The 22,473-nt window shown below is 44.7% G+C and overlaps 1 protein-coding gene across 1 annotated transcript; it reads left to right on the plus strand.

Annotated features, from left to right (window-relative positions):
- The first annotated feature begins 85 nt into the window (after window positions 1–85).
- ELK1 (ETS transcription factor ELK1) lies at window positions 86–21,707 on the plus strand. The gene is made up of 6 exons (XM_073640452.1): window positions 86–531; window positions 840–1,048; window positions 2,478–2,909; window positions 3,427–3,837; window positions 11,401–11,502; window positions 12,374–21,707. Exons 1-6 carry the CDS (start codon window positions 426–428, stop codon window positions 12,470–12,472), a joined length of 1,359 nt encoding a protein of 452 aa, XP_073496553.1. The 5' UTR covers window positions 86–425; the 3' UTR covers window positions 12,473–21,707.
- Window positions 21,708–22,473: the final 766 nt, after the last annotated feature.

Genomic DNA, 22,473 nt, shown 5'->3' on the forward strand with positions numbered 1-22,473 from the left:
TTGGTTGTCACCCAGCTTTCCCAGTAGCAGATAGAACAGTTATGTTATGCAGTGACTGGCAACGTATGAAGGTTGGCAGGCGCGGTACATCTGCGGTGCCCACATCCCAAGCATCCATGTTTGGAGTCTCCCCTCCCCTGTGGCCTCCCCTCTCCTCCTCCTCAGCACGCTTTTCCTTCCCTCTGACGTAGAGCAGGATTCTCTCCTGTGTCTGCTGGTTGTAGGGGAAAGGGGCAGACATTGAAAAAAACAAGAAAAACAAGTAGGAGGCGGAGGAGAGTGTATGAGAGAGATGGAGACAAGAGGGAGGGAGGCAGGAAAACAGAGCGCTGCCGTCTAAACCAGGCCAAAAAAATCTTCCCCTTCTCCCTCTCGCCTCTCCGCAGATTCAGGACCATGTTCCACGCTGATTCCGCCGCAGCCTCATGGTTGCCGCAGGGACAGATCGTCACTCAAAGACCCTTCAAGAGCAAAGTCAACCAGATCCGCAAGACTTCTCTGGAGAGGAGAGGCGCCTGAGACTGCAGACAGGTAGGAGGCCAAAAAACATGGGGGTGCTGGTGACGATGTGGGGTGCTGGTGCAAGGATTTAGGTGGTTGCTCTACCTGTGCCCTCCTCCCACGCTATACCCACTGCTCCTCAGAGCCTTGCATTCATACGGTTCCATGGGGTAAAGTGACAGCATGAAGTCAGGTGAGACCACAACACGCCAACGTCCACCCACATGTGTCCCTTCCACTGGTCGCTGCACTCCTATTAATGGTTAACGCCGGCGCCCGTATGTGTGTTTGTGTTGCATTCTTGCAGTGCCGCCTCATGCTTCTTCTTGTCCTAGCAGAGATGGACCCTTCTGGGACGCTCTGGCAGTTTCTCCTGCAGTTGCTGGAGGAGCAGAGTCACCGGCACCTCATCTCCTGGACGTCCAACGATGGGGAGTTCAAGCTGCTGGACGCAGAGGAAGTGGCACGGCTATGGGGCCTGCGCAAAAACAAGACCAATATGAATTACGACAAGCTGAGCCGGGCTCTGCGATATTACTACGACAAGGTGAGGGCGAGCGCTTTCCATGGTATATATAAATTATATTTGTTTCCTGAGAAAGCTTGGTGGCAGTCATTCAACTCGCTTTTGTGTCTGGTAATGGTTTTAGAAAAATATGGAGTGAAAACATATTCCAGGGTCTTCTCTCCTGGGGGCACCGTAATGGGGGCCATGATTGTCCCTTTTCTTCTATGTAAGCAATGTGTAAATCATCAATGATTCCTCCATGTCAAGGTGGGTAAAAATTATGGGTAGAAAAATATTGCAGTGCGTTCTGTCCTGGGGGCATTGTAATGGGGGAAATGTTTGCCCCTTCTCTTCTATGTATGCAATGTGTATTTCATCGATAACCCCTCCATGTCAAGGTGGGCAAAGAGACAGCTAAAGAAGGTACACAGAGTGATGACCCCTGCAAACAGGGATATTTCTCATATCTAAGTGAAACATATTTTCCCTCCAATGTCACACTAACAGGTGTCCAGGAAACTGGGATATGAAGAGTTGTTTACAGGGTCCACATTCTGTACATCTATCTCTTTGCCCGTCTGTGACATGGAGGGGCCATTGATGATTTAAATGTGGCATACATAAAAGAAGTGGGCAAACCTTTCCCCCATTACGGTTCCCACAGGGCCTGGAATATGTTCTCAGTCTATACTTTTCCAAAAGCATTAGGTCATTTGGAAACAAATTCCCAAATTGTTACCAGCCAGTAGTATAGGATGGATGGAGGTAGCCAATGCTGGGTCCTGTCTTTTTTAAGGGCCTCATTGTAGCTACATATCCAGACATTTGCACCCACCTGCGCTTTGGGCAATTGGCTCTTGTAGCAGGTACACCAATGCATATAATCAATCACATACAACATCCAAGAGGTTGCCGTGTGTATACAGGTTAACGTTAATATCTTATATCATTATTTGATGACACTTTCTCTTTAAGGGATGAGAAAAAAATCCTGGAAAAATATTTATACTAAAATGAAACAGGATGTGAGTCATTGACTACTTAAGGGTCACCCTTCCTAAAAATGTTGGCCCCCTTTACAAAAACTGGTCTGGGGAAGATGGATATATCCATCACAGAACAGATGCCAATGTATGGAGCCACATGGCAGGTGGCAGCTGTGTTGCTGTTTAACCCTTAAATTCCGCTGTCAATCTATTGTGGGTCTCGGAAAATGGCGGCACAAAGCTAATTTTTATTTTTTATATAGAATATAATTTTTTTTTTAAGCCACTAAAATAATGAAATTTCTCTACAAGTTTGGTATCACCATAGTTGTACCGAACCGGAGAATCACGTTACCAACTCATTTCTACCACACAGCGACCGCTGTAAAAACAAAACCCAAAAAAACACTGGTGGAATTGCATTTTTTACACCATTTCACATCACTTGGAATTTTTGTAAAATTTTGACTTTGTCTTTTCAGAACATTATCAAGAAAGTGAGTGGGCAAAAGTTTGTGTACAAGTTTGTGTGTTACCCAGATCCCAGCAGTGGAGAACCTTCCAAGGAAGATGCCAAATCTAGGGACTCTGTGAATGAACTGACCCCGACCCCAAAACCCGGGGAGAACTCGCCCTTTGTGCCCAAGATGGTGAGGAGCAGCTCCAAGACCAGCCGCAACGAGTACATGCGCTCTGGCCTGTACTCCACCTTCACCATCCAATCACTGCAAGCACCGCCCAGTGCGCAGCCCAAGGCTAACAAACCGGACGTCTCACTTCCAGCCGAAGCTCTGCCTCTATCAGAGGCCAAAAATCAAAGTATCAGAGTCCCATCGTATGAGGCGGTGGAGCAGGACGATGGAGATCTCTCCTTAGAAGTCAACATCCATAGCTCCAAGGAACTGCAGCTCCATGTAATGTCCATAAACAGGGGACCGATACGGGCAGTAGATATTGGGGGGAGGAAACATAAAGAAAAGAGGACCCTATTACATGTAGAGATGGGCCCCTAACGCTTTCAAAGCACGTTAGCATTTGCTGCTATAGTGCAGAAGAACATCGGGCTGGTTCCGTGGGGCATTGAAGATGGGGCCAATCCTTTTTAACACCTGCTCTCCAAATGCATTAGCTTTTGGTCCCCAAAAACAAAATTCTGCCTCCCTTTCCTTAACTACTTGTATGGGGCAAATGACCTTTTGGACCACTGTTGGGACCACTACCACTGCCTGTCCTGTAAGTCAACTGTTGCCTCTGTTGTAAACACAGGGTCACCAATATGGGACATGTGCCAAAGCTTGTAAGTAGAGCTATCCCAACATGGACCATTTGGTCATTTGACCCCATTGGTCTTTCAATTCCTTGAAGTAGGGATGTAGAGAAGTTGAAGAAATGGAACTACCTTTGTCATCCTGTATGTTTTTTTCTAATTAGGTCACAGTGGATCCACCGACTCCTGACATTAAGGTGGAGGATCCTTTTGAAGACCCTTCCGCAGATGTCGAGGACCTCTCCGAACCCCAGGTCTTTCTTGCTTCTCTCCCAGATTTGAAGACCCCAACTTCCGAGCAGCCGCTAGCCCAAGAGATTTTGGTGGTCATTAACTCACCAGAGATGGAGGAGGAGGTAAAGGTGAAGACAGATCCTCAGGAGGACGAGGAGAAGAAGGAGGACACGTCTTCTCCGGTGTCTTCTTCTGAAGGAGGACAACCCGTGAAAGGGAAAAAGCCAAAGGACTTAGAAATTCCATTCTCCTCTGTAATCGGCCCAGAGAAGATGAACGCTGCTGTGAATTCCTTGCTGGCTCCTGGAAGCGCGTCTTCTGTCATCACTTCTCATTCCCTGGTAAGGAAGATGGAACCAGAAAACAGAGATAATGGAGAAGGTGGAACCGATGGTGTCCTACAGTGAGGACCCTGAAAATTCCCTAATTTAAAGGGCCATAGTGCTCCACTGAGTAGCACAGAATCACAATCACAAAAATCAGTTACAGCATCTATTATTCTCCAGAACTGTATTCACAATTCTGCAGCCTTGATAACTTAATCTCACAGCAGTCCCTACTTGTTCAGTGTCATCATTACACCAAGCACTTTATAGTCTGATATAAGGGAAACTAACTGCCCCTCCCAGTATATTATAGTAGCTCATCTAAGCTGCTAGGAGAGTGTCTGACAAAAAGCTTTCTGTTTCCAATAACAAACTGCCAAATAGTGAGTGCAGCTCTGGGGTATAATATAGGATGTAACTCAGGATCAGTACAGGATAAGTAATGCAATGCATGTACACAGTGACTGCACCAGCAGAATAGTGAGCGCAGCTCTGGGGTATAATACAGGATGTAACTCAGGATCAGTACAGGATAAGTAATGCAATGCATGTACACAGTGACTGCACCAGCAGAATAGTGAGCGCAGCTCTGGGGTATAATACAGGATGTAACTCAGGATCAGTACAGGATCAGTAATATAATGTATGTACACAGTGACTGCACCAGCAGAATAGTGAGTGCAGCTCTGGAGGATAATACAGGATGTAACTCAGAATCAGTGCAGGATAAGTAATGTAATGTATGTACACAGTGACTGCACCAGCAGAATAGTGATTGCAGCTCTGGAGTATAATACAAGAGGTAACTCAGGATCAGTACAGGATCAGTAATGTAATGTATGTACACAGTGACTGCACCAGCAGAATAGTGAGTGCAGCTCTGGGGTATAATACAGGATGTAACTCAGGATCAGTACAGGATCAGTAATGTAATGTATGTACACAGTGACTGCACCAGCAGAATAGTGAGTGCAGCTCTGGAGTATAATGCAGGATGTAACTCAGGACCAGTACAGGATAAGTAATGTAATGTATGTACACAGTGACTGCACCAGCAGAATAGTGAGTGCAGCTCTGGGGTATAATACAGGATGTAACTCAGGATCAGTACAGGATAAGTAATGTAATGTATGTACACAATGACTTTACAAGCAGAACAGTGAGTGCAGCTCTCGAGTATAATACAGGATGAAACTCAGGATGAGTAATGTAATGTATGTACACAGTGACTGCATCAGCAGAATAGTGAGTGCAGCTCTGGAGTATAATACAGGATGTAACTCAGGATCAGTACAGGATAAGTAATGTAATGTATGTATACAGTGACTGCACCAGCAGGATAGTGAATGCTGCTCTGGAATATAATACAGGATGTAACTCAGGATCAGTACAGGATAAGTAACGTAATGTATGTACACAGTGACTGCACCAGCAGAATAGTGAGTGCAGCTCTGGAGTATAATACAGGATGTAGCTCAGGATCAGTACAGGATCAGTAATGTAATGTAATGTATGTATACAGTGACTGCACCTGCAGAATAGTGAATGCTGCTCTGGAGTATAATAGAAGAGGTAACTCAGGATCAGTGCAGGATAAGTAATGTAATGTATGTACGCAATGACTTTACAAGCAGAATAGTGAGTGCAGCTCTGGAGTATAATACAGGGTGAAACTCAGGATAACTAATGTAATGTATGTACACAGTGACTGCATCAGCAGAATAGTGAGTGCTGCTCTGGAGTATAATACAGGATGTAACTCAGGATGAGTAATGTAATGTATGTACACAGTGACTGCACCAGCAGAATAGTGAGTGCAGCTCTGGAGTATAATACAAGAGGTAACTCAGGATCAGTGCAGGATAAGTAATGTATATACACAATGACTTTACAAGCAGAATAGTGAGTGCTGCTCTGGAGTATAATACTGGATGTAACTCAGGATCAGTACAAAATAAGTAATGTAATGTGTGTATACAGTGACTGCACCAGCAGCATAGTGAGTGCAGCTCTGGATCAGTGCAGGATAAGTAATATAATGTATGTACACAGTGACTGCACCAGCAGAATAGTGAGTGCAGGTCTGGAGTATAATACAGGAGGTAACTCAGGATCAGTACAGGATCAGTAATGTAATGTATGTACACAATTACTCCACAGCAGAATAATGAGTGCAGCTCTGGAGTATGATACAGGATGTAACTCAGGATCAGTAGAGGATAAGTAATGTAACGTATGTACACCGTGACTGCACCAGCAGAATAGTGAGTGCAGCTCTGGAGTATAATACAGGATGTAACTCAGGATCAGTACAGGATTAGTAATGTAATGTAATGTAATGTATGTATACAGTGACTGCACCAGCAGAATAGTGAATGCTGCTCTGGAGTATAATACAGGATGTAACTCAGGATCAGTACAGGATCAGTAATGTAATGTAATGTATGTATACAGTGACTGCACCAGCAGAATAGTGAGTGCTGCTCTGCAGTATAATACAGGATGTAACTCAGGATGAGTAATGTAATGTATGTACACAGTGACTGCACCAGCAGAATAGTGAGTGCAGCTCAGGAGTATAATACAGGATGAAACTCAGGATGAGTAATGTAATGTATGTACACAGTGACTGCATCAGCAGAATAGTGAGTGCAGCTCTGGAGTATAATACAGGATGTAACTCAGGATCAGTACAGGATAAGTAATGTAATGTAATGTATGTATACAGTAACTGCACCAGCAGAATAGTGAGTGCTGCTCTGGAGTATAATACAGGATATAACTCAGGATCAGTACAGGATAAGTAATGTAATGTATGTACACAGTGACTGCACCAGCAGACTAGTGAGTGCAGCTCTGGAGTATAATACAGGATGTAACTCAGGATCAGTAATGTATGTACACAGTGACTGCACCAGCAGAATAGTGAGTGCAGCTCTGGAGTATAATAGAGGATGTATCTCAGGATCAGTACAGGATAAGTAATGTAATGTATGTACACAGTGACTCCACCAGCAGAATATTGAGTACAGCTCTGGAGTATAATCCAGGATGTAACTCAGGATCAGTACAGGATAAGTAATGTAATGTATGTACACAGTGACTGCACCAGCAGAATAGTGAGTGCAGCTCTGGGCTATAATACAGGATGTAACTCAGGATCAGTACAGGATCAGTAATGTAATGTATGTACACAGTGACTGCACCAGCAGAATAGTGAGTACAGCTCTGGAGTATAATACCGGATGTAACTCAGGATCAGTACAGGATAAGTAATGTAATGTATGTACACAGTGACTGCACCAGCAGAATAGTGAGTGCAGCTCTGGAGTATAATACAGGATGTAACTCAGCATCAGTACAGGATAAGTAATGTAATGTATGTACACAGTGACTGCACCAACAGAATAGTGAGTGCAGCTCTGGAGTATAATACCGGATGTAACTCAGGATCAGTACAGGATAAGTAATGTAATGTATGTACACAGTGACTGCACCAGCAGAATAGTGAGTGCAGCTCTGGAGTATAATACCGGATGTAACTCAGGATCAGTACAGGATAAGTAATGTAATGTATGTACACAGTGACTGCACCAGCAAAATAGTGAGTGCAGCTCTGGAGTATAATACAGGATGTAACTCAGGATCAGTACAGGATAAGTAATGTAATGTATGTACACAGTGACTGCACCAACAGAATAGTGAGTGCAGCTCTGGAGTATAATACCGGATGTAACTCAGGATCAGTACAGGATAAGTAATGTAATGTATGTACACAGTGACTGCACCAGCAGAATAGTGAGTGCAGCTCTGGAGTATAATACCGGATGTAACTCAGGATCAGTACAGGATAAGTAATGTAATGTATGTACACAGTGACTGCACCAGCAGAATAGTGAGTGCAGCTCTGGAGTATAATACCGGATGTAACTCAGGATCAGTACAGGATAAGTAATGTAATGTATGTACACAGTGACTGCACCAGCAGAATAGTGAGTGCAGCTCTGGAGTATAATACAGGAGGTAACTCAGGATCAGTACAGGATAAGTAATGTAATGTATGTACACAGTGACTGCACCAGCAGAATAGTGAGTGCAGCTCTGGGGTATAATACAGGAGGTAACTCTGGATCAGTACAGGATAAGTAATGTAATGTATGTACTCAGTGACTCCACCAGCAGAATAGTGAGTGCAGCTCCGGCATATAATACAGGATGTAACTCTGGATCAGTACAGGATAAGTAATGTAATGTATGTACACAGTGACTCCACCAGCAGAATAGTGAGTGCAGCTGTGGAGTATAATACAGGATGTAACTCAGGATCAGTACAGGTTAAGTAATGTAATGTATGTACACAGTGACTGCACCAGCAGAATAGTGAGTGCAGCTCTGGAATATAATACAGGATGTAACTCTGGATCAGTACAGGATAAGTAATGTAATGTATGTACACAGTGACTGCACCAGCAGAATAGTGAGTGCAGCTCTGGGGTATAATACAGGATGTAACTCTGGATCAGTACAGGATAAGTAATGTAATGTATGTACACAGTGACTCCACCAGCAGAATAGTGAGTGCAGCTCCGGCATATAATACAGGATGTAACTCAGGATCAGTACAGGATCAGTAATGTAATGTATGTACACTGTGACTGCACCAGCAGAATAGTGAGTGCAGCTCTGGAGTATAATACAGAATGTAACCCAGGATCAGTAATGTATGTACACAGTGACTGCACCAGCAGAATAGTGAGTGCAGCTCTGGAGTATAATACAGGATGTAACTCAGGATCAGTAATGTAATGTACGTACACAGTGACTGCACCAGCAGAATAGTGAGTGCAGCTGTGGAGTATAATACAGGATGTAACTCAGGATCAGTACATGACAAGTAATGTATGATTTCTAGTTGCGCTTACTGAGCTAAATCATTTCCAGATACTTCGTGCTCCAAAACAAACTGTGAGATGCATAGTACCCAGGAGCACAGAATATTTGGGGAAAATATCTTGCTGATCTTATCACATAAGGGTGGTGGAAGGAGCTTGGCCAGCACAGAGTATTTCAGGAGATTACTGTAGGCAGTGTCTTGTACACACATGTGATGATGTTAATGAGGGCTGGGCTGCATATAACAAAACAAGTAATCAAGACAAGTGAGAGATCATAATCTGATATTAGAGGGTTTACAGTCCCAGCAGCACAGAGTTTTTCAGGAGAGGGATAGCTTGATCTATGGGTAACTGTAAACTGTCTTTCATATAAAGATGGTAGTGAAGACCTGGCTCTAACAGGCGTAGTGTCATGATGTAAAGCAGCGACAGCTAGGAGGGCACAGACTGTTAGTGGAGGTGCAGGGTTCTCAGCAGCACAGATGATTTCAGAAAATAAAACACTCATTATGTTGTGTCTCCTGCATAGTGGATATTTACCACATTGCATTAATTTTCCATATGTGCCCTTTGTATGTAAAGTGGCTTGCGAAAGTATTCACCCCCTTGGCATTTTTCGTGGTTTTGCTTCCTCACAACCTGGAATTTCCTGTTTTTTTTAGGGTTTCCATCAGTTCAGGTAAAGAACATGCCTACAATTGTGAATATTTGGTTTTCTTTTTATTGTGAAGCAAAGAACAAATAGAACAAAAAAACTGAAAACTTCAGTGTGCATAACTTTTCACCCCCCTAAAGTCAGTACTTTGCAGAGCCTCCTTTTGCAGCAATTACAGCTGCAAGTCGCTTTGGATACATCTCTATGAGCTTTCCACATCTTGCCACTGGGATTTTTGCCCATTCCGCAAGGCAAAACTGCTCCAGTTCCTTCAAGTTAGATGGTTTCCTCTGGTGAACAGAAATCTCCAAGCCTGACCACAGATTATCAATTGGATTAAGGTCTTGGCTTTGACTAGGCCACGCCAAAACATTTACACGTTTCCCCTTAAACCACTCGTGTGTTGCTTTAGCAATATGCTTTGGGTTATTGTGCTGTTGGAAGGTGAACCTCTGTCCCAGTCTCAAATCACTGACAGACCGAAACGTCATTGTGCTGTTGGAAGGTGAACCTCTGTCCCAGTCTCAAATCACTGACAGACCGAAACAGGTTTTGATCAAGAATATCTCTGTATTTCGCACCATTCATCTTCCCCTCGGCTCGGACCATTTTTCCTGTCCCTGCTGCCGAAAAACATCCCCACAGCATAATGCTGCCACCACCATGTTTCATTGTGGGGATGGTATTCTTGGGGTGATGAGCTGTGTTGGTTTGGTGCCAGACATAGCGTTTACCTTGGTGGCTAAAAAGTTACATTTTGGTCTCATCAGACCACGGCACATTTCTCCATACTTTTGGGGAGTCTCCCACATGTCTTTTGGCAAATTCAAAACGAGCCTTACAATTTTTGTGCGTAAGCAGAGGTTTTTTTTCTATGCACTGTACGGCTTATTGTGGTCATATGGACAGATATTCCAGTCTCTGCTTGGGAACTCTGCAGCTCCTTCAGGGTTACCTTTGGTCTCTGTGCTGCCTCTCTGATTAATGCCCTCCTTGCCCGGGCTCAAAGTTTTGGTGGGCGGCCCTCTCTTGGCAGGTTTGTTGTGGTACCATGTTCTTTCCATTTGATGATAATGGATTTGATGGTGCTCCAGGAATCATCAGAGATTGGGATATTTTTTATAACCCAACCCTGACTTTTACTTTTCAACAACTTTGTCCCTGACTTGTTTGGAGATCTCCTTGGTCTTCATGGTGTTGTTTGGAGATCTCCTTGGTCTTCATGGTGGTGTTTGGAGATCTCATTGGTCTTCATGGTGTTGTTTGGAGATCTCCTTGGTCTTCATGGTGTTGTTTGGAGATCTCCTTGGTCTTCATGGTAGTGTTTGGAGATCTCCTTGGTCTTCATGGTGTTGTTTGGAGATCTCCTTGGTCTTCATGGTGGTGTTTGGTTACTGTTGCCTCTTGTTAATGGAGTCGCAGCCTCTGTGACCTTTCAGAAAAGGTAAAGTGTATATACTGACAGACATGTGACATTAGATTGCACACAGGTGGACGTCCTGTCACTAAGCATGGGACTTATGAAGGGAATTGCATGCACCAGAAATTTTTAGTGGCTTCATAGCAAAAGGGGTGAATACATATGCGCATGACAATTTTTAGTTATTTGATCCCATAAATGTAATTTCTGCCTACATTTTTCTCACTTCACCAACTTAGACTATTTAGTGCTGATGCATCACACACAAATCGGATTACAAAAGTATTTAAACACAGGTTGTAATGTAACAAAATAGGTAAAAAGCCAAGGGAGTGAATACTTTTGCATGCCACTATATATGGTGAGACAGAGCATTATCTGTGGGACTCTTCTGAATGATTTTCTAGATAAATGTCCGATTTTTTTTAGATATCCTATCTTGTCATGAATAATCATTTGCAGCAGCAGAGATCCTGAGCCAGAAAACAATGGCTACATCCCATGTACCGCACAATGTGGCTGCCGGATGGTGCACCATTGTTTCCGTATGTCTGATCTGACTTCACACTGCCACGTATGTCACTTGTCCCTGTTGATCTCTTTTCCAGACGCCTCTACTGCTTACCCCAAGCTCTCTTCCCCCTTCTATCCATTTCTGGAGTACGCTCAGCCCCATAGCTCCCCGAAGTCCAGCAAAATTGTCCTTCCAGGTAAGATCGGCCTTTGTGTCGCTGATTTCTATACAGATCCTGGTGTTTGCCAACATGCAGGAGAGTCGAGAACTGGAGGGAAGATAGATTTGAAACCTAAGGATGTAAGTGCTTAAAGGGATTGTCCAGTACTTAGATAGTGATGATTTATTCTAAGGATGGCTCCTCAATATCTGATCAGTGGGGTGTGACACCCAGTACCCCATCAATCAGCTGTTTTCAGCTCCCGCTGGGGCCAGATGTAAACAGTGAACATCATAGCTCCGTACACCATGTAGTGGTCGTTCTCAGGTACTACAGATCAGCTCCCATTCACTTCAATGGGATCTGAGCTGTAGTTCCTCATAGCGGTTACACAGTACACATAGTGTACGTTACAACCGGCTGCTGCAGAAGCTACAAACAACTGATTGGTGAAGGTGCTGGGTGTTGGACTACCACTGATTTGATGTTGGGTAACGGAGTTCCTCTTTAAATGGTGCACATTATGAACTTATTGGTGTCCATCCCAGTGATATGCCACCAAACCCTTATTCTGTAAGGGCTACCCAGATGAAAAGTCTTGTGAGATGCTTGAGCTGCAGCCTAAGCAAATACTAGGGCATCGATGGGTCCCAATAAGCCTTGACTAGGAAGACCCACTAATCCCTGACCCTTGAAGGGCCCATAGGCTTTGAGGGTTAGGCATATTTTTTACATAGAGCGAGACAAGGTATATTGTAAAAATATTATTAAAGGAGTTCTAGTTAAAAGATGGTTACTGACGATCCCTCAATAGTTCCTCCTACTCAAGGGAATTGCAAGCTGAGAGGATAACTGGGCCCATTGCCCATGACACCCTCTCAATACCCCAATCTTTTTTTACTTCCAGTTCCCAACAAATGGAAGCAACCAGATCCACGTTCCAACACTCAGCGTTGACGGACTTTCCACCCCTGTTGTCCTCTCTCCTGGACCTCAGAAGCCATAAGGAACCCACAGAGCTGTGATCTTCAAGTTCTCCACAAGGACATGATACCTTGTCTGTTCACAGGATCATCCTTGGGACGTCTCTTACTTGTTGACAGAGATGTATATTTTTGTCTTGTTATATCTACTTACGCACAGCACAGGGGTTTTTCTTAGGTCTGTTCTTCAGCTGTAAAGAAAACCCACCATGGACATGAAGTCCAGTGTGCGGCCCACCACATAGACGACGTTCCTCCAGCCATGGTGGCTGGTTACTAAGTAATGTGCGGTTTCCTAGAGGAATCTTTATTGCAGTGTTCTCTTTTATGAAGACAAGCCTCCATGTACCCCTGAAGAGGGTACCACCGCCAAGTCCAAGGCCGTCATGTATGGTGTAGAACTTTAGAGAGACTCACAAGCTAAAGTCTAAAGGTCCCCCTCCTCCGGTGAGCTCAGATCCTTCAAGGAGAAGTTAATGATGTTACTAATATCTCACGGTCACCAAAATATCAAACTCTTAATATATCTTATCACTAAAGGTGGCCTTGTCAATTGGGTGCCATTTCCATAGTCGTGTTTTCGAAATCGGCCATCACCTTGGAGCCTCCAACTTGGCTACATTTTTTGAGGGTGTAGGATCTTCACATTTGAAGATATTTTTGAAAAAAATCGATTTCATTATTTTCATACATGGGAGAAGAACCTGATTCTATTCAGGTGATGGTGGGGAGTTTCATCGAAGCATCGACCAAACTTCTGAAAGAGGTAAGAGGCGATCATCTGAAGAACATCCAGCTGGTCACGATGATGGACGGTTCGTAAAGCTAAAATGAGGTCAAGCTGGATTGGAGATGATGGTAGACCTCCACCTTTTTGAGGACATTTGGTTTTCAGAGAATGTACCTGTCTTTGGAAGACGTGTCCACTTTCCTCTGGATGCCCAGGATCCTTGCGATAGCACTTAGCACAGACGGTCTGCCGGCGCTCTCTTTTGCATTGTCGTACAGACGCGGCTGATCTCTTTATTTCGGGAGTGTGAAGATCTTTCTTATTATTGTTCCCGTGATTCTAGAACACAGAGTCTCTCACACGTTTACCCACTTGTCTCCTCACCTCCTTCTCGAGCAGCAGAAAGTTCAGCCACCAATGAACACAAGACTATATTTAGACTTTGTGTTGCTACCTTTTTTTTTTTCTTCAGTTTACTTTTCTCGTTCCTGCCATAAGTTTTTGTTGTTCTGGATCCGGCATTTCTGGTGCCCCTTCACCTTTCTTCAGGTTACGTGGATTACTGATGCATGTTCTGAATCAGAGTAGACTAGAATGGCGGTGGGCAACCACAAGGGGTCAACACTTGTGTTTTTTTCTGTTGTGATTGAAGGGTCGTGGGGCTCTGATTGTCAGGGGTGAAATACTTAGTGCACCTCATTTTTTGCCCCCGCCTTCTCCTGTTAATGGCTGATTCAGGCTTGGGGTTGGTCACCGCTGTTCTAGGATGTAGGTTTTAGATATTCTTTAATTCTCAAATCAAATGAAATTATAGTAATTATTTCTTGTTGATTAGAAAACGGCTGCTTCACCACCCACCTGTCATGGAGGTCATCACTATTCCCCTGATGACACTTACGCCCCTATCCCAGAGCACTATCTGACTCTCATATGATGTATTCCATTGGGACATCACCCCTTCTTCTCTTAGATCATCTATTCCCTAAAAAGAACTTGTTCTTCATTTTCATAACCTTTATATATTCTCTTATTCATCATCCATCCCTTTTCAGCCCTTCATTTTTGTAGTGCTCAAGATTATCTGATTTCTAACTAGTTTCTTTAGATTCCAAAATTTCTCATCTTATCTCTGTAGATTCGATCAATATCACCTATTTCTGAGAATCTGTTACCCATCATATATCAATCTAGAAGTTATTGTCCAATCTATCATTCATATTTCTAGACGTTCTCAATTATCAACCTTCTCTCTAGATTCTTTCACTCCTAAACCATTTATCTAGATTCTATCTCCCATATCTCTACATGTTTCAGGCAACATCTTTGTTTCTAGATCCATTATCAGCCTCTATAGAATTTCTCACGCATCATACATATATCTAGGCTGTTTCAGTCAACAGATATCATCCATTTAGACATCATCTATATCTCTAGATCCATCATCCACATCTTCATAGTCATTATATCTGTAGAGTCTCTCGATCCATCAAGCATGTGTCTAGAACTTTAATCCATCTCCATGTCTCGGTGATCGTTCATATAACAACATCCATCATCTTTACCTCTATATTCTCAGTCATTACCCACATCTCTCCTTCCATCAACCATGTATTTGGATTATTTAATTTATTAATCATACCTCTAGAATAGATCCATCATCAATAGCTCTGTATTCTCAGTTATCATCAACATCTTCTATATTTAAGTTATTACCCGCTCATCTAAATCCATCATCCAGTTCTCTAGATTGTCTCAATCATCATCCATATGTTTCCAAATTGTCTCAATTATGATCCATATCTTTTGATCCATCATACAGATCTCTATAGTGTCAGTCATCGCCCATATCTTTACATCCATTACCTTTACCTCTATATTCTGTCATCATCCACAACTTTAGTTCCATCACCCTGATCTTTATACTCTCAGTCATGATCCGTAAATATTGATCCACCATCCATATCTCTTGATTGTTATTATCATTATTAGATCCATCACCCAGCTCTCTATATTCTCAGTCATCATCCATATCTATGGATCCATCATCCATCAGACATATCTTTTAAATCTGTCATCTATACCTCCATATTCTCCGTCATGATCCATAACTCTACATCCATCCTCCATATCTCTTGCTTGCCTCATTCATCATCCATATCTTTAGATCCATCATCCAGGTCTCTAGATCTGTTAACCCCTTCCGAGAATTTCTATAGTGGGTTGCTGCTTTCTATTCTTTCTCTGTATATAATCTGATGTTGTTTTTGTGTTTCTCCCCTTTCTTGATAACCAATCATGGAACAGTCTGTATCTCACATTCCCTTCTTGGTGGTCACCTTCCACCGATTCCAAAGAACTCCTCAGGAATGTTCCACAGATGCCAGACAGAGGGGGAGCCCAGTGACACCTCCAAAACATAGACATTTCAGGGTACCATATTTTTTATTTGCAGGGGTGTGTGGTCTCTGTGGCTCTCCCTCGCCTTTCCTAAGGCCTTTCTCTACTAACCACAGGGGCGTCTTGTCCTTGAAAGGGCTTCTGGGAAAAAAAACAAACACTATTTTCCTGCACAGTCATCCGGGTCGTGGGCTGTGTCCTCCAGCGGTTTCACCGGCGGAGTGTCTAATGTAAAACTTTGCCTTTGCTGCTGGAAACTCCAAGCACAACACCGTCTGTGTGCTTTTCGCTTTTTTTTTTTCTGCGTAAGTTTTTTAATGTCTGCGCCGAGGTCGTATATACTGCATATTCATTATAGAGATGTACAGAAAGATGGAGCAGGGGAAAAGAAGTGCTCTGACTTTCTTAAAATAACAGAATGTGTGGGAATCCTTTACAAAAATGGGCGGAGTTTTATTGTTAACCACTTTAATTTGATTGGTCAGTATTTGCCTCCTATTTAAAGGGGGTAAAAAAAAGCGGGATTCACTTTTGGAAAACCCCATTGGGCACGTTTTTAAAAGTAACAGGTTTTATACAGTATGTCGCAAATGTGCCAAATTTATTTATTTTTTTAATTACTGTAAAAAATGGATCAAAAATTGCAGCATAATCATCGAGCATGCACCTGATGCAACTAGTTATTTGCTATCTTGGTCCGCTAGCAGCTGAAGGGTTAATATTTTATGGCCGTGTTTTGCACGGAGAGAGGACGAGGCTTCACTGCAAAATGGGAGTTAGTCAATCACGACTGTTACACAACTAATCTGACCTGGGTCGTAAAAGGTGGGAGTGTGGAGGTAGAGGGGGTGTATAGTTAAAAGGATATTTGGGTGGGGCATGTCTGGCATCCATCTCAAAAGGACATTTGGACAGGATATATTTGCTGGGATTCATAACATGCCTGATATCCAGCTGAAAAGGACATTTGGGAGTTCCATATTTGCTGAGATTGATAATGTACCTGGCATCCAGCTGAAAAGGACATTTGGGAGTCGCATATTTGCTGGGATTGATAAGGTGCCCGGCGTCCAGCTGAAAAGGACATTTGGGAGGGGCATATTTTCCGGGATATATAAAGTGCTGGCATCCAGCTAAAACTTACATTTGGGAGGAGCTTTGAATGCTCCCAGTGATGTTTATTTGCTGACAGAAGCAAAGACTCACATGCTCCTACCATAAGTCCTGTTCAGCTGGATGCCAGGGTCATCTGATTTAATAAGCTGCATTGTTGGGTGCGAGCTCGTAGCGCCCACTAGTTTATCCCTTTATGGGTCTCAGTGGTATATGCACAAGTATATGAATAAAACGGGTAATGGAATGAGGGGGTAGGACAGAAATGCCAGAGAATGACCTCCCCCGGGTGTAATGGCCCATTGTACAATCTGCCTGGTGCTGAGTGACTGATGACAGATGCCTTATATGGGTACAGGGGGCCTGGTGGCCCAGGGGGACTACTGACCCCTTGCCACCTAATAGGACTTCAGTACTATAAATGGCGTGTGGTAATTGCGGGCCCCTAGAAATATTGCATTGGGGGCCCACATCCTGCCATTGCTGCTAACTCCAGCATCAAGCTAGCTCTATGCAGACATCATATATATTATAAAGCATCGTATATACATTATATATTATATTACCATGGATTCAACAGACGATACTCTTAAAGGCACAGAGCTATTTATATTGTGGGGAGTGAAGTGGATTCTGGGAAGGATAAACAATGATGAATTCTGCGGGCGGACTTCAGAGAGCGTAGGCTATTTTTATAATGACATTATTCTGGGTGTATAGTCCCCTCCCCCTCTTTTAAGACTGCCCGTAACCTTACAATGGGGTGAGGGGCGCTGATATAAAAAAAACGTTACCAAAATGTGTGAGCGTGAGTGTCTGCTGTGAGTGGATGAGTGTCTTTTTCTTCACGTGTCACTTTTTGCATGATCCGGTGAGGTTTCAGAAACCTTACTGACTGGCGCTGCCAGCCTAGGGCGCGGGGTCAGACTTTTTTCCTACTTGTGCCCGTTGCTGCTTTGCCAATGTGGACGTCTGCACTTTGTATATGTTTGTGGGTATTTTTAGTGGGTTGGACGGGATTGTACCCAGGTCAAGATGGAAGATATTTGTCAACAAGCCCCGTGGCCCGGGTGAGTTTGGTCCTGTGTGAACCGCCTCTTCATGGGCACTATGTTGGCAAGGGGTAACGAGAGGGGCAAGTTACAGCATCTGGGGGGTATCGGCATGAACCAATAGGGGCCACTCCCTCTGGTGATAACTTCGTGCTAGAGCTTATTTAAAGAAAAAAGATGGCGGCATTGCCCATAGCAACCAATCAATTTGCTGGGTTACTTTCTTTGTCTACTGATTGGTTATCGTGACTTTTTCCTTGTTAATGACATTTTCTAGATCCAGGTAAAGCAGGAGACGTATTGCGGCCCAGTACGTAGAGTCAGCCTTATGTCGCCATTTTGTTTCATGTTGACTAAAAGCCATATTAGCATCCAGTTTTATGGGGGATTTATGTTTCTTGGTTCCTGAAAAAAATCTGATTACTAAAGAAGGCCGACTGCTGCCTGGCTGCTCCTCCCTTCTTCAGATGTCAGGCTGGTTGCCACGGATACACTGCTTAACATCCACAGGTTTCTTGTGTGAGGTTGCTAGGCAAATACATCCTTAGCAACCAGTCTGCTTCAGATCACTTCATCTACAGACCTTATTAACATTAAGAAGAAGGGGCGAGGAGCCGGTCAGTACTCACCACATCCTCTACTGGTATAGTAATTAGATATCTATCAAAACAGGCGGAGACCCTCTTTTCAATGCCTTAACATAAGATTTGGGTGATGTCCTTGCCATAAATATGTAATTGTTTTTACCTGGAGCAAATGCTGCTGTTCTCCTGAATCCGAGGATGTTTTTCTTGTGTTCCTGAGCATCTCCGTTTCTGAGATACAGCCTCCTCTTCCTTGTAAATAAATCTTGTCATTTTTAGCCAAATGGGCGTGGTCCTCACTCTACTGTACTGCTTGGCTAAAAATACTAAATGTATCTACAGATAAGATGAGGCCATATCTCAGGAAAGGTGAGGTGCAGGAGAAAAAGAAAAACAACGCCGGAGACCAGCGGCATTTACACCGGGTAGAGAAATAGACATCTTTATGGCAAGTGACAGGTCACCTTTAAGACTCTTAAAAAGAGATCAGATCTTATTGGCACTGCAGCCATATTGTTAGTCTATTCAAATTGGCTGCCATCTTATTTAAGGCCCGTATATGAGTTTTCGGCCCCTAATTGATTTGTTGTATAGTATTGATTGGTATCTTTGTGACCACCTGAGTATTGTTGGAGACACAAAAGGTCACCAGGCTGCGGCCAATGCCCCTAGAAGATGGTATGAAGTAGAGAAGACCCATGACAAGATTCAACGTGAGGTCTTCCCTCTTGTTGGCCCATGTCCCAACCCGACAGGGCATGAAGGGCCCAGTGCTTGTTCCTAATCCTTTTCGCCATGTTCGTTAACACTACAGTGCCCATCAAAAGGAGATGCCATTATTAAGGTTGCTTTTACCGATCAAGCTGACCTAGGGCTCACCAGCTTCACGAACCCAATGTCAACTGCCTCTATGGGTTTACCCTTGTTGGCACCTAACTTTTTTGAGTTGTTTTATAACTGCTAAAAATCCCCCCCAAACATCTAGTTGACTTCTGAATTGGGCTCATTGGCTATTCCTGGATGAATGGAGCCAGCAACATACCATAGAGGGCACCCTCTGGCCCAAGGGCCACTGCCAAGTTGGGGCTATCTGAGACGTTCTCCACCTTTCTTTTTGAATGGTGACCTTCATGTACAAACTCTCGAATTTCTTACATATATGGAGGTTCATTGCCGATGCTTAGAAATGCTGCTCCCCGGTGTTGTGCTGTATCTGTGGGTCAATTTATTGAAGCCTAGCCACGCTGGGATGACCCACTGCAAATTTTTTTAAAAAATTTTCATGAATTTAGCTGCTGTGAAATTTTTAGGGTTGGGGATTTGGGGGAGGGGGTCGCAATGAATGTGCTTTGTCAGCAGGTCAACAGCTTCCTCCCAGCTGTCTGGTGGCCATTTTCGTACTCTTCGTGTGCCAAAAAAGTATAGAGTCTATCTATAGGAGGTTTTTTTTTTCCGTAGATCTAGGTCGTATAGAGATTTCATGCAAGATTTTGGTATTTTTCTGATTTCGTTCAGGTGACAATTTTCAAGTCTTATGCAATATTTTTGTGAAGTGATTTCCAGATGTGGAGTGAGCCGCTATAAAGGGAATTTATTACTGAGCTCGCTGAAGTCTCCCAGCTTTCTTCTGCTGACTTTAGTGATTATGTTTTCTTACGAAAATGTATTTATGGTTTCAATAGGGAAAAAAAAAATAAGGATGAATCACTTTTTACTGAAAATGTATTCTCATACGGAAATATTTTATTTATTATCAGTTCATGGAACTGAAGGGAAAAAAGCAACAATATTTATTAAGCCCGAGAGATGGAAAACTGCGGATATGGACATAGAGATTGTACACTCACAACCTTCTAGTAACTACACAAGCACAACCTCTCCTCTCCAGTCACTACACACACTGCTCATCCTCTCCGGTCACTGCACACACTGCTCATCCTCTCCGGTCACTGCACACACGGCCCCTCCTCTCCGGTCACTACACACACTGCTCATCCTCTCCGGTCACTGCACGCACGGCCCGTCCTCTCCGGTCACTACACGCACGGCCCGTCCTCTCCAGTCACTACACGCATGGCCCGTCCTCTCCAGTCGCTACACGCACGGCCCGTCCTCTCCAGTCGCTACACGCACGGCCCGTCCTCTCCGGTCGCTACACGCACGGCCCGTCCTCTCCGGTCACTACACACACTGCTCATCCTCTCCGGTCACTGCACACACTGCTCATCCTCTCCGGTCACTGCACACACTGCTCATCCTCTCCGGTCACTACACACACTGCTCATCCTCTCCGGTCACTACACGCACGGCCCGTCCTCTCCAGTCACTACACGCACGGCCCATCCTCTCCGGTCACTACACGCACGGCCCATCCTCTCCAGTCACTACACGCACGGCCCGTCCTCTCCAGTCACTACACGCACAGCCCATCCTCTCCAGTCACTACACGCACGGCCCGTCCTCTCCAGTCACTACACGCACGGCCCGTCCTCTCCAGTCACTACACGCACGGCCCGTCCTCTCCGGTCACTACACGCACGGCCCGTCCTCTCCGGTCGCTACACGCACGGCCCTTCCTCTCCGGTCGCTACACGCACGGCCCGTCCTCTCCGGTCGCTACACGCACGGCCCGTCCTCTCCGGTCACTACACGCACGGCCCTTCCTCTCCGGTCACTCACTACACGCACGGCCCATGCTCTCCGGTCACTACACGCACGGCCCGTCCTCTCCGGTCACTACACGCACGGCCCGTCCTCTCCGGTCACTACGCGCACGGCCCGTCCTCTCCGGTCACTACGCGCACGGCCCGTCCTCTCCGGTCACTACGCGCACGGCCCGTCCTCTCCAGTCACTACGCGCACGGCCCGTCCTCTCCGGTCACTACGCGCACGGCCCGTCCTCTCCGGTCACTACGCGCACGGCCCGTCCTCTCCGGTCACTACGCGCACGGCCCGTCCTCTCCGGTCACTACGCGCACGGCCCGTCCTCTCCGGTCACTACGCGCACGGCCCGTCCTCTCCGGTCACTACGCGCACGGCCCGTCCTCTCCGGTCGCTACCCGCACGGCCCGTCCTCTCCGGTCACTACGCACACGGCCTGTCCTCTCCGGTCACTGCGCACATGGCCCTTATGTCACTCCGCACAGTTATGTGACACCTGCAGGCACATTTACACTCATCTTTCCTAGGTCCAGATGTCCCTATCCGGACAGTATTTCTCTCTCATACATGTTGATGAGGGGATGCTCTCTAGGGGGGTCTCCACGCTGCTCTCACTCTGTCTCACTCTTCTGGTCTTGTTCATTTGGATCTTTTATGAAGGCCTTTGAGGACACTGTAAATCATTATATATTGTTATATCTGTAAATATATTTTTTAAAAATACCCGTTGTGTCTGGATTGATGTATTTTATGTCTCTTCACTTCCCGCCGAGGCTGGGGGTTGGTGTGCACCCGCTGTGGTATGAAAACCCTCCTTCTAAGACATAGAGCGAAATCCTGAGAGCAATGAGTAAAAGACAAAAAAATGGTGGACGGAAGATTATTTCTTAAAGGAAATTTCAGCAGGGATTCACATCCCAAACTATATGCGCATGTAGCTCTTCCAAAGACAAGTCCAGCAATCAGGATTAAGAGCAGTCAGGATTAAGAGCGTTCAGCTCGAAATACGTAGACCTATGTCCCCCCCAACCCGCCCCCTCTTTTTGTCTCCCTGATTTTATTGAAATGTTTTGTTCTTACATATTTTAAATAACGCAATTAAAAGTCATGTTTTAATATTTCATACCATGGCGGATGCTGGAATTTTTCTTCTCTACGTTGCTCTCTGCCCCGAAGCCGGTCTGAAGATCGCAGTTTTTGATGGAGGCATTCCTTCCACTCTTGGTGAGCTGAACTTCCTCCCCCTTTTTTTCCTTTTGACAAGTCCAGTAATCCCTTTACATAGCCAGCCCATTCCTCCATTAGTGAGAAATTGGAGTTTGAATTGATATGCAAATGAGGCTGAAGAGCTACATGTAGATCTAAAGCCTCTGTCACTCCAGCTCTTTTCCCCGCCCAGTGCCGCCTTCTGCTTTACTGACAACTCCTTTGCCTGAACTCACCCAACATAGAGGCGGTCAGTCAAGAAGGAGGCAGTGCTGGACACT

Source organism: Phyllobates terribilis, unplaced genomic scaffold (assembly GCF_046119375.1).
Source record: "Phyllobates terribilis strain yellow unplaced genomic scaffold, ASM4611937v1 Scaffold_7__3_contigs__length_470593459, whole genome shotgun sequence".
NCBI classification, from domain to species: domain Eukaryota; kingdom Metazoa; phylum Chordata; class Amphibia; order Anura; family Dendrobatidae; genus Phyllobates; species Phyllobates terribilis.